We start from the raw sequence: 19,321 nt of genomic DNA on the forward strand, positions 1-19,321 counted from the left end.
AACATCAGGAAACATTTTTTTTCTGTGAGAGTGACCAAGCTCTGGCAAAGGTTGCCCATGCAGGTTGTAGAGTCTCTGTCCTTGGAGATACTCAGAAGCCAACTGGACAGAGTCCTGAGCAAACAGCTCTATGTAGGCCTGCCTAGGCAAAGGGGTTGGAGGTCCCTTCCTACCTCAATCCTTCTGTGATCCTAAGATGTCTTTAGAAGGTCTAGGAGCTACTCTACTAGTTCTGCTGCTTATGCTCTGAAAGGTACTTCTTATTCAGTTTACCAGCTATTTCACATCCATGAAAAGAGGGTGCAACAGCCATCATTCAAGCCTCAGAAGTTACTTTTTCATTTCTATGTTGAATCTGGGTATTAAAAAACTAGAAGATGGGGGAAGGAATGTTCTTCCCTGGGTCTTTGTACTACACATGTACAGGCAACTTTGTGCACAGAACAAAGAGAAAGAGAGATGGGGGTAGGGGTATTGATTTTTTGTTTGACTCAATACTATATCACAGCCTCTCTGAACCTTGTAGCATGACCCCAAAGTGAATAAATGTCTGGTGCATCTCCTTTTTTTTGGCAAGACATCACTCCAACACTCCAATCTCCAAGATACCAGCTCTTAAATGATATGGTATTTGTGCTTACCAGTGAACTGATTTGAAAAGCAACACTTCTTTCCACCACCTCCCTTCCCAATTAAGGGGGATACGATGCTGTAATTTTGGGAGTAAATTAAGAACGAAAGAAATTAAAACTGTGCTCATTACTAATTAAAATGTTGTTGATAATGTGAAGGCATTCAAGTAAGTCTTCTGCATTCAGAAATAAAATGTTTGCATCACATGAGACTGTTGAAATACTTTCTTGTCCATTAGGAAACCATAAGAAAGTTAAACAAACATTGACCAAGTATAAACATTTCAAAATCAGCAGATCTAGAAAATTTACAGTAGGAAACCATGAAAGAATATCTGGAAGAATGCTGCTGTTAATATGCTCAATAAATCTTAGAATTCCCAGAAAACTCCACAAAACAACCTAAATAATTTTAATATTATTTAAAATACTGAGTAACTTTTAGTTAAGACTACTATGAGACTATTGTCACACCAAAAAAAAAATATTTTAAAAGTTGCAATACGATTATCTGGAAAGAAACTAAAAGAAAATACTACAACCAGAAGTAATCAATGTGCTTTCCAGGAAAACAAAACTTGTCAAAAAAATTTTCTATTTAATCCTGAATGTATTTTTTTGTTCCGTGAAGTTGAAATTATACTATGCAGAGAAAAACCAGAAACACAAAAAACCTGCAAGATTAACTGGCCACTCTCAACAAATAAGATTTGATAGAAAATCGTTATCAAAGAGCTGTTTCCAGTGATGTTATAAAGGACGACATTATTAAAAGCTTTCACTGGTAATTTGGAAGTAAATATAAAACCATGGCTGCTGAAGTTTGCAGATAACAATACCTGTAAGATGATAAACAGTGATAACAGCAGCAATTCCACAGCTGAATCTGCGTTACTGTGATGAAATGGCATCAGGCTGAGCTCATTTTAACAAAGACAAATGCTTCCCACAGCAAGGAATGAAGATCTAAGCCCAGGAATAGAAAGTATGCTAACATGAGCACTCAATGTACAAATTCAGAAATTACTAGGAAAATTTTATCTATGCATTAAAATTACCAAATTCTTAACTATACTGAAATCCTGTATACCATATTTTATGCTGTGCCCAGATTTTAAGGAGGCTTCTGGAAAACTGATGAAGGTATTAAAAAGAGCCACAAAACCTAAGAGATGAGTTTGAGTAAAAGTTCATGAACTCAATTTTTTTGAATTACTCAAAACAAAACTGAGCAGTGATTTGATCACTACATTTAAGTATCACCACAAGGAGAAACTGCAGGATATTAAGGACCTCTTTACCCTAGTGGGGAGAAGCATAAAAAGAATCCACGGCTGAAACCTAATACCAGAAAAAATGCAAATGAGACACAAGGCACCCATATCTCTGTGAGAACAAGTCCATTGCAACAAACAGGCAAAGGGAAGCATTTTCTTTCTTCTTGCACTCAGACCAGGAATGGACATCTCTCTGAAAGGCATGGGCTAGCTGAACAAAAGTTATGCTTTGGTCAAATAAATTATTGGGTTCATTACAGCTGTAACAGGGAGAAATCTGACGGCTTGTGATATATGACTGATGAGACTAGATGAACTAACATCCTCCCCCCTAAGGCCAAACTTTATTAATTGATTTATCAGTGCTTTATGCTGCCATCCATTGCTGGGGTATCTGAGCACTTTCATATTAAATCAATAGCAAAATTCTTAATGGACTTCAAGGAGCTTCTGAAACGTCTACTTTTAGAAGTAAAACTAATTAGTGGAGGATTTCTGAAGAGGTCAGAAGGTCTGTATTTATCCTTCCTGTTAAAGGCAGCATATTACTGTATTTCTTTTGTGCTTATAGAGTATTTTGAAGCAGTGAGCCAGTAATTTCAGTCAGGCACAGTACTGCTAAATGGTTCCATTTAAGAAACTCAGTTCAGTTTGTCTCGTCTAATGCCGGCCAAGGTGCCAGTGGGTATCATGACAAAACTGCAATTTCCAGTGCTATTTAGGGTAGTGGACTTGCTTTACTGACACACGAAAAAAATTGCATCCTCAGAGAGTCATAATTTAGATGAAAATGAAGAGTGCTAGTATGCACAAGGCACCACAATCTACTCCTTAAAAATTACACCTTTTCACAGACACAATACTATTCTATGCCGAGAACAAGCACTTTCATATCTAACAGTTATAAAGTTTTGGCATAGGATATGGTGTCCTCAAAATATTTGTATTTTGCAAAAAGATATTAATTGAAATTTGGACTCTAAAATTTATAAAAATACTTAAGTATTTTTTATACAAATACATGAAACTTTCCAATGTATTCTTTGACAAATGTGCACTAATAAAGTGACTTCTAATTAATTTAGAGACTGCTTGAGGTCTAGCACATAAAAAATACAGCAAATTTGCTAGCCGCTCCATTCTTCTTACAACAGCAAACTGTTAATACTTTATTCTTCAAGTTAAATCAATTTTCATTAATTACACCCTATCCTTCTGGGCAAAGAATAATCAAAATAGGCAAAATAGGATTACTGCAAAAATAAGATATTGATCTAGTTTTTAAGCAGTATCCTATCATCACTAATTTTTGCTCAGTTTATTCATTGTTTTTATGGACCAGTGAAGAAGGTACTTCTCAAAATCCTGTATGTTTCAATGGGCTATTTGCAGCTGTTAATTTTTCAGCCAGAACAATTTTACATACTGTGCGCTCTATTGCATTCTGCAATCCCTCTAAACTTTGTTTGGGCCTTTTGAAGTCATAAATCAATTTTCTCTCTTTGTACCTTCACAGAAAGAAGAGCTGATTGAAGATTGCTTCTTCCTTAGAGGTTGTACAGCACCTACAAGAACAGGGCAGAGACCAGGTCCTTCTCTGTACACCAGGTGCCCTGGCAGCCAGGTGCTCACCCTGTTCTCCGAAGCCCTGCTGAGCCTGTCTGCCTCAGGCAAGCAGAATGGCTCAGATCACCTCCTTTTAATTGTAATGGCTTCAACAGCCAAGCTTTCTTCCTGAAAGCATGCCTCTAGTAAAAAGCCTTTATCTCTACAGAAAAATAAAGATGGTTAAAATTTTGTAATAGTCTATACAAAGCTGAAAGGGAAACTGAATTTATTCCCCAAGTTACAGTCAAGAAACACACAGCACTGCTTATGAACTACACTAGGTCAAGAACATGCTTAGATGCTCAGACACATCTCATGCAGTAGCTCTGTGGAGAAAGCAGCATGCCTACTCACTCCAGGGAAGCCTTCTGGCTTGAACCAGTACAGTTACCTCATTACATCAAGCAGTCCTGAAAGCACAGACCTGGTGGCAGAAGACATACAACAGCCAGTGAGATCCAGAAAGATCAGAAAGGTAGAGTGACATCAACTCCTGGAGAAAACAGGCAGCAAGCAGACCGGAGGGCTAGTGAAGAAAGGAGACAAGCCAGGAACAGCAAGCAGAAAGGAAAACAGGCAGTAAACCCCCAATACATCAATTTTACCCACAATGATGAATATCAAAAGACAAACATATATAACACACTTTCGGTAGCAAATATTTTTTATTTCTTGGGCTTAGATCTGCAATCCAAATTCACCTTGAATAATACTATCCATGGCATAAAAATGTAAAACAAAAGACTAAAGTAAAACATAGCAAAATATTTTAAAATGAAAAAAATAGCAATACCAGTGACTAGTCAGAACTGCACTGAACACTTGACAGAAGTTATATCCAATAGGCAACCAGAGTTTCCTAGACACCAGTGAGACACAGTAGGTCAGCATTATAAGGCTAAAACATCAGCTTTAATTAAATTTGATTTCCTAGTCTTAAACCATGAGTTAAAACTGATTATATTGCTTTAATTTTCTTTGAAGCCTAAAAAACATACCCTAAATACTCATTAATTCAACCACAAAGATTTGCAGTTTAGGATAACTTCTACATCTACTTTTGTATTCCAAAGCTAGTCTTATAAATATTACAGACTGATTTAATGTGAATTACTCTAGTAAAATGTGTACAGAAATGACTGGCAGTACATTAACATTCATAAGACATAGAAGAAAAAACAGACCTGTTGTACCCAGATTATAACTCTGAAAATGAGGGCATGATATTAAATGACCCAAAGGAAGAACAAGAGGAAAAGTGAAGGCAGTAGAAAATGCTAATAAATTGCTCATCTCAGTTTAATAATTTAATACAAGCTGCATAAAATAGAAAGGCCACTTAGGAAGGCACAAAAAGCATTTTTAGCTATCTGTGTTCAATGCTAGTAATGAGAAAAAGACAGCACCATCTAGCACTTCTCCAAGTGGTGAGAAAGCCATAGGTAAGCCCCAAGTTTGCACTCTGTGGCTTTAGAGAGGTCTGAAGTGTGAAAACAATCCCTAGCAAACAAACTTCACAGTCTCTTTTCTCCCCTTGCAAAATTCTGTTTGGTTTCAAGTGAACGTTTATTAAAGCAAATTCCCAAACTTTTGCTTTTCTCTAAGGAGACAAATCAATAAATTATCTGTGGAAAAGAGCACAAGGAAAGGAAGAGGAATTTGAGTGAGAGTATTAGTTCAAAAGATACTTTGAAAAGCAATCATAACACTTAAAGACTACAGGTTTAGATTATATGCTTAAAGGCTTCTAACAGACTTACTCTGGGAATATAACATGCCTGTATTTTACAAGTTTGGCACTCTTAAAACAGCAAGAAACTGTATCAGACTGGAGAAGTCCTGCTTTAGAAAGCCTGTTCTGGTAAAACAGTGCAAGGAAATTGTCCTAATTTCTAATCTATGAGTAAGACCCATGACCCATATTCCTAAATGAGGGTGTTAGTGTGCTAATCTCTGGTTTTGACCCAGACTCTCTGTCCTGGGCTGACGTTTTGAAGCCGCTTTATTCCTTACCCGTCCGCTCGATGCCCGAGGCCGCTGTGCCTGTAAGATGGACCCGGGGGCGGGGCCGGAGCCAGGGCCCGGAGGGGGCAGGTGAGCGGCTCAGGCCGAGGGCTCCAGGCTCTGGGCAGGGCTCGGGAGGGAGCGCGCCGGGAGCACTGTGCTGCTTTTTGGGGTTGTGTCCCAGCTAGCTGGGAAAAGGTTCTGTGGGGTTTTTTTCTTGTTCTTTTTTCCCTTTCCTTCCCCTTGCCTCACTGCCTCCCTTCCCTCCTCGCCGGTCCGGGGAGCCTGCGGGTGGCCCTGGCAGGCCTGCGGGGCGGCCCCGGATGGTCCAAGCCCCTGTGTCTGTTCCCTCTCCGGGAATTTTGTTGTATTTTGAGGGGGTTTTTCCCCAGTTCTACCCTGTTTTGTTTGGTATTAATAAACAGTTTGTTTTTTCCACTTTCACTTGCTGTCACCCACTTGTCTTATTGGTGGAGGAAAGGGGAGGCCCTTTTCCCTTTGGAGGAGACACTCATTCCGGAGTGTTTCCTCCTGAAGTTTTGTCTCCAAAACCGAGACACTCTGAAATTGGGTTTTGGTTGTTGGTTTTCAAGGGTCATGTGGAATTCTAAAGATAGCAGGCCAGGAACTTAGAAGAAAATGCAAATAACTGCACCATTTCCCTTCCCCTTTTAGCATGACCATTAAGAAACAAGTAAAACCAGTACAACAATACAGCAGCAAGGGGGTAGTTATTTCTAGTTTCAAAGAGTTTAGATAGGGTGATACTAAGGATCTACAGTGACAAGTTACAGTTCTTTTCCTTGGAATTCACAGTAAACAAGGAATCAGTCTTATAAGAGTTATCTGCCCATCCCTTCACATAAGGGGCTGACAAATGAAAAGTCAAATGATTTGACAAACCGAGGACACTAATTCTTACATCCACCAAATCAGAAATTAGATTCAAGGATAGAGAACTATTTCAAAATTGTTAACTGTATCTCAGAAATCTGGAGCTCTCTAGCTTCTGTTGTGAAAAATTGTTCATTCCTTGTTATCTCACTATTTTATTCCTATGGATTAGCTGGAAATTAAAATAAGGAAATTAAATAAAAAATGGGACACCTTAGAGCAGCCTTCCAGTACCTGATGGGGGCCTACAAGAGAGCTGGAGGGGGACTTTTTACAAAGGCATTAGTGACAGGATAAGGGAATGACTTTAAACTGGAAGAGGGCAGGTTTAGATTAGGTATCAGGGAAGAAATACTGTGAAGATGGTGAGATACTGGAACAGGTTGTCCAGAGCAGCTGTGGATGCCCCATCCCTGAAAATGTTCAAGGCCAGGCTGGATGGGGCTTTGAACAATCTGGTCTAGTGGGAGGTGTCCCTGCCCATGAGAAGGGGTTGGAACTGGATGAGCTTTAAGGTCCCTTCCAACCCAAACCATTCTATGATTCTATGATCTGCAAGTGGAAATAGACTGGGTCCCTGGTTTGTGCAACCAAGGTGGCACCCACATATAGGATAAGCATTTAAAATCTAAATTTGAAAGAACTGATAGTCATTGCTTTGATTAACGAAACTTGCAATCATATAGATCAAGTAGGAAGGCAGCAGCCATGCACCTATCATAAGAGAACAGATATTCAGGGAAGAAACTACCAGATGATCACTCAAGGAACATAATGACTTTACTAATGGCTGCAAAATTCCTCCTACATGAACATCATCAAATAGCAGTCTGAAGGAAAAGGAAAAATAAAACCCAACCACAGCAGGAATACAGATCCTCCTTTAATTACAGGTTTCTGTAAAGAGACCTGTAATAATACCTCCTGCAATTTTTATAAGCGTTCAAATGAAAGAAGAGCTTAGTGTAATGATTATCTTTTAAAAGCAGTGCAGGGAAAAGGCAGAAAATATACAGAAGATGCATATTCATAAGTTTAAATGAGGACTCTCTCAAGAACTGACTGTGGCTGTGCATAAAGCAACCAGAAAACTGAAGAGACACAACTGAACTTTAACACAAGAATTTCCAATTACTTAATATTCCTTCAAGAAACTTAAAATTTTAATAGGCCCACAAAGGCTTGAAAAGGCATTGGAGGCCAACATATCTTAAATTTCATGACAGCTTGGGAGGACAAGCTGTTCTTATATAGATCCACTAAATGGTTACAAGAGAGAGATTTTGAGAACTACTTTAAAATGAGATTTCCTCTTCACTTCCTGAAGTGGAAAATTCACTATTACTTCTGCAAACATCTTCTGTTTTGAAACCTGAGTAATAGTTTCAAGTACTCTACTAGGACTACAATGCAACTGTGAGGCAACCTGCATTTCTATAGGAGATTATCCTTCATTACTTAAGATTTGGCAATTGAATACAGAAAGCAAGTTGTTAAATGTTTCTCTGTAGTGTTAAACAGATCAAACAACATTTTTTGTTTTCCTAAGGGAACCTAGGGTGCATACACTCATGTTTAGTTATTTTTTACTAGCTGGGTTCATGCTTTGCCCATTTGGACAACATGAGCAAATAACTTGGCTGTTATTTGTGCAAAACTCTGGAGGAATTTCAGTTATTCTTCTCAAATATACAGAAAAATGCAGCTGGACAAAACTGAACTTCCAAAGAGAAACAGAAGATATTCAAAACAGATTAGAAATAAAACAGAAAAATCACTTCTAAGTTCCTGTGCATAGAAAAATGCTCAGACTGACAGCAACAACCCCGTAAGACAGATACAAGATCTTTTGCAAGATCCATGGTGATGAGAAGTACGAAGCCATTACTTCACACTTCTACTGTCTCTGCTACAGAAGAATCCACTTTCTGCTAATAAAATCATACATTCTCATTACAGTTCCCTGCAACTTATTTTAACACACAAAATCACTGGAGCTGTTTCAAATGCCATCCAAAGTGGTGAAGTGGGCAGGAAAGCCCTGAGATAACTATCATAAACACATTAGATACGGTGAGACAGAAGTTTAAAACATTAACTATTCAAAAACAGATAATTTACTAAAAATTCTGGACAAAAACCCTATACATTCATTTAAATTATACATGAGTATTCCACTTAATCAAGTAAAAAAAATAAATCATACTGTCAGTAAATGGATATTGTTAAATCTGTTTTGACAGCTGCAATTTTTTCAATTTGAACCAGAAAACAGACAATGAAAAATAACTTAAGACAGGGAGTGGAAACTCTATATGTGTCTATACATTTGGAGACACCTTTATGAACCAGGCAGAAGAAACCAGAAATCTAGTGTTTTCCTACAGACAAGCTAAAGTACCTTACTGCTCAGTTTCACCCCATTTAATCTGCCACAAACACCCTCACAGCCATACATAAGTTAATAAGCAGCAGCACTACATTGCTATTTCCACTCAAAAAAAGAGCCCAATAATGCATATACAGCTAACACATTACACCTTCAGCTGTACCTCTTACACGGTTCTACTTCTAAACCTTCCAAGCACACAAAGACCATATCCTCCTCCCACCACTAGACTGTAGCTATTTCCTTCTCTGTGCTGTGTAGATGGGAAGTATAATTTGGGAGGAGGAAAAGAAAGGCAGCTGGTTTCTCAGTCATCCTGTTATGTAAAGTGTACAGATGGAAGTGTGGAAAGCCTGTGCGGTTGGAGTATGTCTGGTATGGACAGGTATCTGGCACAAATTAAGAAATATGTTGACAGTTCAGTCTTCAGACTTCAAAAACAGCATTTTGCCAGAGTTTACAACTTGACCAAATTTAGGTCAAAACCAGCACAAGACAACTCCATACTCTTTTAAAATATGTTTAAAATAAGAATAACGAAAAATATTTTTTCCCCCTCTAAACCTCTTTTCTTAACCATTCTAAACTTAAACCGAAAGCTTAGCAAAACCAATTCAACTGGCATTAAAGGTCACCTCAGTCTAAATTTCAGCAAAACTACAAATAACTGGACAGACATTTCCATAAGGCTTATACAGCCTTATTAACCAGCAGTGGCACAAGCACCATGCATAAGGATGTTTCAGTCCCATTAAGGGATAGCTTGCTTTTCATACTGTCTACAAAGAGTGACAGAAGCTCATCCAAACAAGATAACATCATCTTCACAGAGATCTCTTTACCGTGAAGCTGTGATCCCTTTAAAAGAGACAGAATAATGATACCGTGACATAGAGACAAATCAAGCATGAGGAAGACAGATTTATCTTCAGTTAACATGAATGTACATTTCCTGATGTTTACATTTTTCTATCAAACTTTACACTTTATAATACCTTTATAATAAATAAATAAATCATTAAAAATGGGATTCCTAAAGGTCTGTAATTTGTTAGGTCATTTTTTTTTTGGTTACTTACTATGTTTGTAGAAAAAGCAATGTATCTAAAACTAGACAGCAGTATATCCTTGTATATAATAAGGATTCCCAAGCTAGATGTAAGCTCCTACACTTCTAAGCATCTAACCTTACAAATCAGGTATTGAAATGTTTGGGACCATAACTGGTTTCTATCACATTACCTGAATTCCCAACCTTTTAAGTGTCTCCAAATGTTTCCCTTGTAAGCCAGATTTTGTTTTTTGTTTTTCTAAATTTAAAACAGGGATTAGAGAACTAAAAATGTATTTGAAACGGATAAATACTCTGGAGAATTACTTAATGGAAGCTACTTGCTTTTTTTTAAAGTTTTTTAAAATGTTCATGAGTGTTACCTGGAGGTAACCTGAGGTGAGCAGTTTTCATTTATATTAAAAAAATTAATCAAAACCTATGGCTTAAGGCCATATTCTGCTATTTGTAATATGCTAAGTAAACATTTCTAGACATAAGCACAAAGTAAGAATTTTTGTTCTACAATAAGCATCAATATTAATTCTTTTTGTTCTCCTCCCTCACAGAATTTGAAATTTAAGTGGAAGGACTGCTGCTAATGTCCACATTCCCCTTTTTTTTCCTTAAACGGCCCATTAGGTTTTAAGAGTATCTTGACGTGTCTACAACATACTAAAAATAAATTCAAAACTGGAAGTTTCTGCAAAGACAAACACAAAAAACAGGTCAAAAGATTTTTTTTAAATACACACAGTACCAGTAAAAAGGAAAGCTGAAGACAAATTGATATAAAAATCAGTATTTATGTAAAAAAATAATGCACTGCATATTGCAAAATCAGTCAGTTACAGTATTCACCTTCACACAGATTTCTACATTTTCAGGCTTCAAAAGGTTACACAGCGAGGAAAAGAGACCTACATAACTTCCTAGACTCCATCCCAAGAATGTATACCCTGAGCCCGCAGGGAAATTAGAAGCAGGATACAAACACTGCTGACAGTGGAGTGTGTTTTTGTACTGCTAAACCATTTATCCAGCTCACATGGATCTGGAAGTCAGAGCCAGTCTATCTCTGACAAGGAAACAGCCACAAAAATCAAGCTTCTAAAATGGGGTTGGGACGAAGGTGCAAGTCAGTGAGTGGATCCTCCATGTTCAATACACAGGAACTTTCCTGGAATCCAAAAGCTCACTTTACGAAGACTTCATCTCAGGTTATCTAAGTTCAAATATACTTTACAAATACATTTCATACCATGCAAGTTTAAATATTTTACTGTAACACTAGAATTCAGCCCTTTTCTTCATGTTTTCCTCTGGAGAAAAAGTTTGTATTACTTAAACAGAAGTTTTTCTTTTGTCACTAACATAATTGGAGAAAACCTAATCCTTGCCTGTTGCAAATCACTATCACTATTGACAGTAATGCACTAATGTAGTTGAGGGTCTGCCCCAAAACTATTTTAAAGCCATTTATTAAAAAAATATAACAGGATATATTCTCTAAGAAACCCATCTACTACACAGTCTGATGAGGCATCAGAACTCTTACTACTGCTCTTCACTTTTAGGTACTACATACTCTATAACAATCATCAAGTAATAATTCCTAGTATGGAAATACAACAGCAACAGCTTTCCACCACTGGGCTTTTTTTCTACTTCCAAAATGTCCTATAAAGCTGCAAAACCATGACATTTTTAAAAAGTATTGTGAGACAAGCAATTTCAAACTGGACTTTTACTTAAAAACCCCTCAGTTCTGTTCTACCTTTTGATGCTAATGGCTCTACAATGTTGAAACAAATTATTTTTAACATAAAGTCTCCGTATTTACTAACAGAGAAAACTAGTATCACATACTAGTTATTAATTTCTCAGAAAATCATATTTATAGTGTGCAGTTTACATCTGAGATAAACAAAACGAGATTGTCAAAACAGTACTTCATGTAAGAGATGAACATATAAAGGCACGTACAGATTGTCAATGATTACAACACATTTCTTTGACAAGAGAGTATTTTCTGCGCTTGTAAACAACTTTGTTTACATAAAGGCTCGCACCTTTAAAGTGAGGTTAGTGCTGCTGACTCAGTTATTGCTACATTCACAGTTTAAGAGAATTTTAGACAATATATGAGGTACACTCCCAAACAGAGCCATCTTCATTTCTTCCTTGTTCATTTATCATTAGATAACTGAATTATGCAGACTAAAACTACTGGCCATAGAAGCCAGAAACACCCAAATCATCAGATACGAGATAAACATTAGCACTGATTAAACTTCAAAAGACCAAAAAGTCACCTTTGCAGAAAAAAGTTCCTGTTCTTCATTACATGAATATTTTCTTCATTTTTATGTATGCTAGTAAACTTTTTTCTGGGCACACTAAGAACCCATTCAAGCTGTAATAGAATTCTTGCACCTTTTGACCAGTTCCATTAATTCAATCTCCTTCAGCTAGGAGTCAGAAATCACCTTCCCTTTGATCTTCTGGCATACAAGTCTCTTATGCTTTTTGTTAGCTGCTTTATGAATACTTTGTATACTCTTCCACAGTATGTATGTGTGGTTTTCTGTAATTCCCGTTCTAGGGGCTGCAACAGCGAATGAACCAGGTCATCTCCAAATGAATACTGTAAAGAGGTTAAGAAAATTTAAGGTTAATACGGAAGACTGTCATTACTCAGAGGTATTAGAGTTTTATAAAAATTATTTTTAGCATCGTATTTGCTGTCTATAGGCTTATTAAATGTTTTCAAGAACTGACAAGTGCTTCTGAATGCAGTAATTTAAAAACACCTCTAAATTACAGAAATATACTCTCATGCTTTCAATAAACCTGACAAGAAAGATTTTTTTTTTTTTAATGTTAAGCAAATGAATGTATTCAGACAGGCAAGGAGGAAATTTTAAATTACCTTACCCAATTAAAAATTTACAAATCTAAAATGGTTTCTGGATTTTTTGTTGTTGTTGTTGTTGTTGTATGGTAACTTTCTCAAATGACATATAACCTCTAAGTAATACAATTCTTACCAAATTATAATGAAACAGCAGTATAAAAAGTGGTACTGAAGTTTCATTAAACTGAATGATGGTCAAACACATACTATGTTTAACATGGGCATGAAATAAAGTTGTCATTAAATCAACAGTGCAATGTTTTTTATAAACATATGGTAAGTTAAAACAGTGTTTTGAAGTAATGTAATTTTGTTCATCTTATTACCATTGAATCAGTAGTGGTTTACGTACTTTCTCTGACATGTTCATATACAAAATGGGATCATAAATATAAGGAAATAATTTTTTCTTCTATTTTTGACAATGCTCAAAGGAAACAAAGAAATCATATTTTTATGGAAACACAATCACTTTCCCTGCAATGTATTCTCAGACCCCCAAAAGTACTTCTCTTCATTTTTATATCTATATGACTGTGTAATAAAGCAACATTAAAATATACTATTGATTTTTGTAGGTTATACACACACAGTACCCTGCTACATTAAAATGCATCAGTGTTAAATTTTACAGCTCTTCAGTGAGTACACTGATGTAATGATAAATAGTTTATTAGATGACTTATTTGCAGAATGAAATAAGTCACTGTGCTTAGTATTTAAAGGAACAGCAATGTATTAATACACTGGATTTCTGGAAAAGGTCAAAATACAGTATGTAAAAAAATTTTTTACAATCCGAATCTAGATACAATTAAGTATTAAAATGTTGCAGAAAATACACACAAACTTCGGGAAGAAGGGATTTTTCCTGCACTTTAAAATCTCCAGAAGAATGAAGCTTCTGGTGATGCCTTGTTCAGCCTGGAGAAAAAGATTGTCCCTCTCTCCTCTGCACTGGTGTGGCCTCACCTTGAGTAATGTGTGCCATTTTGGAAGCCACAACATAAGAAGGATATAAAGCTATTAGAGAGTGTCCAAAGGAGGGCAGCAAAGATGGTGAAGGGCCTTGAGGGGAAGCATTATTAGAAGCAGCTGTTGTCTGTTGGTCTGTTGAGCCTGGAGGAGACTGAGGGAAGACCTCATTGCAGTTACAACTTCCTCATGAGAAAAAGAGGAGGGGCAGGCACTGATCTCTACTCTCTGGTGACAGTGACAGGACCCGAGGGAATGGCCTGAAGCTGTGTCAGGGGAGGCTTACGTTGGATATTAGGAAAAGGTTCTTCCCCCAGAGGGTGGTTGGGCACTGGAACAGGCTCTCCAGGGAAGTGGTCACAGCAGCAAGCCTGGCACAGTGCTTGCTCTGAAGCACATGGTGTGACTCTTGGGGATGGTCCTGTGCAGGGGCAGGTATTTGGATTTCAATCATCCTTGTAGGCCCTTCCTATTCAGATATTCTAAGATCTCCAAATGCTTATGGAAACAGTTTACTGGGTGATTTATTAAATAAACAAGAATAAAGCCTTTTAAATAAACACTGACAACTGCAGGCATTGTTTTAGAATCCTAACCTAGACATAGCCTACACTCTGTTTCAGAAGATGGTCTTCAAAACAGGAATATACTGGAACTCCATCCAAACAATAAAGAAGAAACCGGTGAAGCACCTGACATTACTTAAAAGAGAAAAAAAATTACTTTGTTGCAATCAAGATGAATATCAACTAACCCACAAAATACATGTACCACTATAGATAGCATACATAAAAGAATAACTAGTACAATGCAGAAAACACTTACATTTTTTATTGCTTCATAGACAGCCCTAAAAGTCGGTTGTTTATCATCATGGTAAACACCTCTGTTTCCATGAAGAATAAATATACCTTCTTCTTCAGCTGTCCTACAATTGCTTCCATAGATACAGTGGTCAGGCCGGTAATTCCATTGGCAAGGAAAGACATAAAGACTTTCTGTGCAGAAAAATGAAAGCTCTGGGTTAAGTAGCAAAATTGTTTCAGAAAATAAACCAATCTTCTCTTTATTTATTTATTTAGGACTGCTTTATAAATTTCTGTACAGTTGTTTTGAAGTCTCACAGTGAACTACACTCTAGCAAGCTCCATCACTGTCTCTCAATTGCTTTCAAAGAATTGAAGAATAATCCCATGACTGCTTTTGCCCAGAAGCCTGCTAATAGAATATTTTCCTGGGTTTTTGAACACCACGGAAAAGATAACTTTACAGTGTCAGACTTAAAATCAATGCAGATTTACCTGGATTGTGAAAAAACATAATGTTCAATAGATCCTGATCACCCCATGTTATGTTCAACTTGTATTTCTTCAGTAATGGCATAAGAATTTCTCCCCATTGTAACCGGACTGGTGTCATGTCATTCTATTAAACAAAACAAAGCAAAACAACACACATTCAGGACAGTTATACCTATAGGGAAGGAAATGCCTTACAGAATCACAATAACTTGCACTTCAAAGTTACAAATCTCAAATGTATAGATGACTCCTTCCTTTTAAACCAACAAGTCTATCTAAGGAAAACAGTTACGGAAACTTCCACTATGTTTTATTTCTCAATTATTAACTTACCAGGAAAATTTCCCTCTAACGTCTTAAACCAAGAATTCTAAGAAATAGCAAGGAGGTTTTTTTATACAGCAGTAGGATCTAACACCAAAACTGCATTTAAGTCATGCAGCAAGTAGATGGGAAGTATTTAAATATCCACACTTTACGCAATTTCTCTCTTTATCACTGAGTGATAATATACACAAGTTCTAATGCTAACCGGAAAAATTCAAACCAGTTCAATATAAAATTAATTCTTAAATAGTTCCAAACACACAGATAATAAATAGTGGTTACAAAGCAGTGTACAAAAATACAGAAGTCCTTCAAAGGTTTTCAGAAGCATTTTCATCAAGTTGAACTTATTTTTTTTAGTTACTGAATTTGAATTTCCACATCAATGGGACAACTTTTCACTAGCAAAAGTCAGAAAGAACCAAAACAAGAGCTGTTACTAAATTCCCAAATTCTTGATTTAGCAGAATCACTTCGAAAGAAAAGGAGTTCTTCTAAGGTTCTGGTTGAGGAGCCGCTACTTGGAGTAAATTGGCCTATACTGAATACCATGTTAACACAGGGATTAAAATCTGCAGTTTAAATGGTTGCATATTCTACAGCTAATCTCTTACCTTTACACTTTACTTAAGCTCAACTAGAACAGGAAAGGAACAAGGCTGCTCATTTTGTACCCTGTACTTCACAATTTAGAGAGTAAGGATGGAATAACAGTAAGTCCCACAGAGAGAGAATTCCTGAACAAGTACAATCATTGTACCCTTGCTTCTTTTTAACCAAGTTGCCAAAAAGAAAATTTTATTAGAACTCCAGTATAGTTTGGGATTTGCATACAGGAATATCATGTTAAGAGACAGATTACCAGGAGCAAAATACTCAGTTTAAGATTTACAGTATCAAAGAATTCCTTCTCTGAGCTTTACACTGACAAAGTGCACAAATCACCAGTTCAGTTTTTACTCTTTCCTCAAATCATTTCAGCCATCAAATATGAAGAGCTTTCAGAACTGAAGACTAAACCAAGAAATACTACAAGATTTCAGACAAGAATTAATACAAAAAAAGATCTACAGCTTATATTATGTAAGAAGCCAAACAGAATATTACAGTTCCTTCTCTCCTAAAAAATTTATGACTATGATTGCCTGCAAGTATTCAATGAGCACAGGCATAAGAAATGCACAAGAAAATTGTTCTCTAGTAAGAATTATCATTAGGCTCAATACAATGCGATTAAATGAAATAAAACACAGGCTTTAACACTAAGCTAAAACCTTCCAAAAAAAAGCAAATAAATCAGACGGACTCACAGTCGGTAAAGATTACTCCCTCACCTGAACTTTGCAATTCACAGAATATTGACCTAAGGTTTAAATTTAGACAAAATGCTAAGAATTAAAAACAGAATTAAATTATCTCATTCATACCAGGATAATCATGGTAAGAGAATATACAGTAGCAAATAAAGTTTTAGAGCAACCCATAGAAATAGAAGTTTAAATTGTTAAAAGTCATTATTTAACAGAATTTTCTTTTCACTTGTACAGTTTTAATAGCAGAGAAATCCAGAGGATATCCCAAGAAGATGCAAAGCAGGTAACAACATGAATCATATAGCCAGATGTCTAGAAGCACTACTACTTGGCAAATAGTGCTGTCAGATTTAAGAACTGGAAATTGTAATATTTCTATGACCTTTGCATAAATAGGAAAGAGCTATATATTAATAAATAGCAGTGATATATAATGACACCAGTGTAGGAGCAAGAGAAACTACTTGAATAATTACTTGTTTTCCTTCTTCCAAATATTCTATGTAACTTGCAGTGAGGTGAAACAGCCTGAGAAGTAGGACGGTGATAGAACTGCTTTTCAGAATTTACTCAAGTAAAAAAAACTCAAAGAAAAAACTCTACAATAATTTTAGAATTTCCAGAATATAAGCCTTCTCTCCAGTATTCCACAACATGCGAAGAATGTTAGAGATTTGAGAAAAAAACCTCAAATGATAGTAGGCATTTCTGTGATGCCATCAAACTGATACAGACAGGCTCTTAAGAACTCTCAAAACTCTAGTTTACTTGAGCAAAAGAAAATGTGTAAGAACAAAATATATGCAGGGACATCAAAGTATTTTCTGACACTTTGGGTTGGTTTTTTGTTTGTTTAGCTTGGTCATTACTCATTTCTGTAACCAGAAAACTTCTGCCTGGCCAAGACTGAAGTCAGACTTAAAAAAGCTGTCACATTTAGCCTTGTATTTAGCCTTTTTCTAGATTCTAGGAAGAAAATATTAAAGCTGAGGAAACATTCTCAAATCACACAGCAATATCTAAACGAGTTGCAGCTGTGTCGCACAAACAGCTGACCAACTTAAATTTCCTTAATGCCAAGGGAGAGCCAGCCCTCTTCTTTCTGGTTACACGATTCTACCCTATTCTTGCACCAGCAGTGTAGTGCTAACACTTACTGCATGGTTTTGTAAGCTGATGTACTTCAATAACCCAGCAGAAGGATTTCTTTTTTCTACTGTTAGCAAGTTGAATTGAATCACATAAAGCACCGAACACCAAAGGCTATGACCAAGTAAATAAGAAAAGCAGGGGAAAGCAGCTGGTAAGAGACAGCAACCTTCCTTTTAGAAGCAATCTGTTTTTGTGCAGGCTCACCGTATTTCTTGAAACTACAGCCCTAAGCAACACTGAATGGTAGAAAAAAGGTTATAATGGTTTAGGTCATAGAAGCTCTCTGAACTTTGGGGTTTTTTTCTAAAGCATACCCATGAACCTCTATTTTGCACACTCTATTTGAAGTTAATTTGTTTGGGGCTTGTTTGATTTTCTAAGAGCTTGTTCCCTTCCTTGACTGACTGCATCTCAGGCATCACAATTAACCTTCTTAATGAATGTGATAGAAGTCATTCCTCTCTATTCACATTGCCTCATTGGTCTTTTTGTTAAAAAGCACAGTGCCTGTAGCAATGGCTATATTTCTTCCAGTTTAAAAAAAAAAAATCTACATCTATATGTATACAAATACAAAAAAAGTCACCTACTATTACATCTTCCATGTCCTAAACAGTCTTGAATGCTTTACATTCCTGTTTTCTAAGTGCAGCTTAGCAGAGACAACATGTAGGCACTAACCATCAGAAGCTTCATTATGAATTCTAGTCTCATGTCCAGTTATGCAGTGTAATGACCACACTATATTCAGTAACACATCTGTGCCTGCACATGTATCTGTATACCAGCATACACATGTGTGTATTTAGTGCATGTATTTGTGCTGTACATATACACAGAGACTCACAGACTCACAACACACAAGACAAATAAGATAGGACCTGGAGTAACAACATCATTAGGCAACACCAACAGCCAAGGAGCTAGGATGCTTCTCTGAAATGGCCTGACCTGATAGTCCTGAGGAGATTGACTCAAATAAGTAAATGGATAAAAGATGACTTAATCCTGGAGCACTACATGGAACTATAGGTTATTGCTACCAAGATGAACATTATAACCATTGGCTAAAGTCTCTGGTTCTGCTTTTTTTAATCTATCTTCTGGATAATCCTGACACAAATCAATGTGACAACAGAAGAAAGATGCTTAAAGGCCTCAAGCGGCTCAGCTTGTAATTTGGGCTACAACAGACAAAGAACCCGGAGTTTTAAACCCATAGCACTGGAGGAATATCCTGATCCAAAACTTTCACTTCAGATAAATGCTCTGGCACTACAGTATCTTGCAAAAAGGTCTACAGGCATCTTTAAAAAGATACAAAAATTCCCAGAACTTATATACTCCTTGAAGAATTTGCTGAGCCTCTTGAAAGAATATAAACAAATTTACACCTTCCTATAAAACAGTGAAGCATTTTCTAATTCTACTATATTTCACTGGAATAATTAATGGAACACGAGATGGAATTGTTACCTCTG

At 36.6% G+C, this 19,321-nt stretch overlaps 1 protein-coding gene across 5 annotated transcripts in view; it reads right to left on the reverse strand.

Moving 5' to 3' along the window:
• Positions 1–4,163: 4,163 nt before the first annotated feature.
• GXYLT1 (glucoside xylosyltransferase 1) overlaps positions 4,164–19,321 on the reverse strand; it is a 46,897-nt gene continuing 31,739 nt past the window's right edge. For all 5 annotated transcript variants that reach the window (XM_068997615.1, XM_068997606.1, XM_068997598.1 and 2 more), the window contains 3 exons: positions 15,049–15,172; positions 14,573–14,745; positions 4,164–12,502 (listed from right to left, as the gene is read on the reverse strand). In XM_068997615.1, coding sequence (XP_068853716.1) covers positions 12,341–12,502; positions 14,573–14,745; positions 15,049–15,172 — 459 coding nt within the window. In that variant the 3' untranslated portion in view covers positions 4,164–12,340. The remainder of the gene's footprint in view (positions 12,503–14,572; positions 14,746–15,048; positions 15,173–19,321) is intronic.

Source organism: Aphelocoma coerulescens, chromosome 1A, assembly GCF_041296385.1.
Source record: "Aphelocoma coerulescens isolate FSJ_1873_10779 chromosome 1A, UR_Acoe_1.0, whole genome shotgun sequence".
In the NCBI taxonomy this organism is placed as follows: Eukaryota; Metazoa; Chordata; class Aves; order Passeriformes; family Corvidae; genus Aphelocoma; species Aphelocoma coerulescens.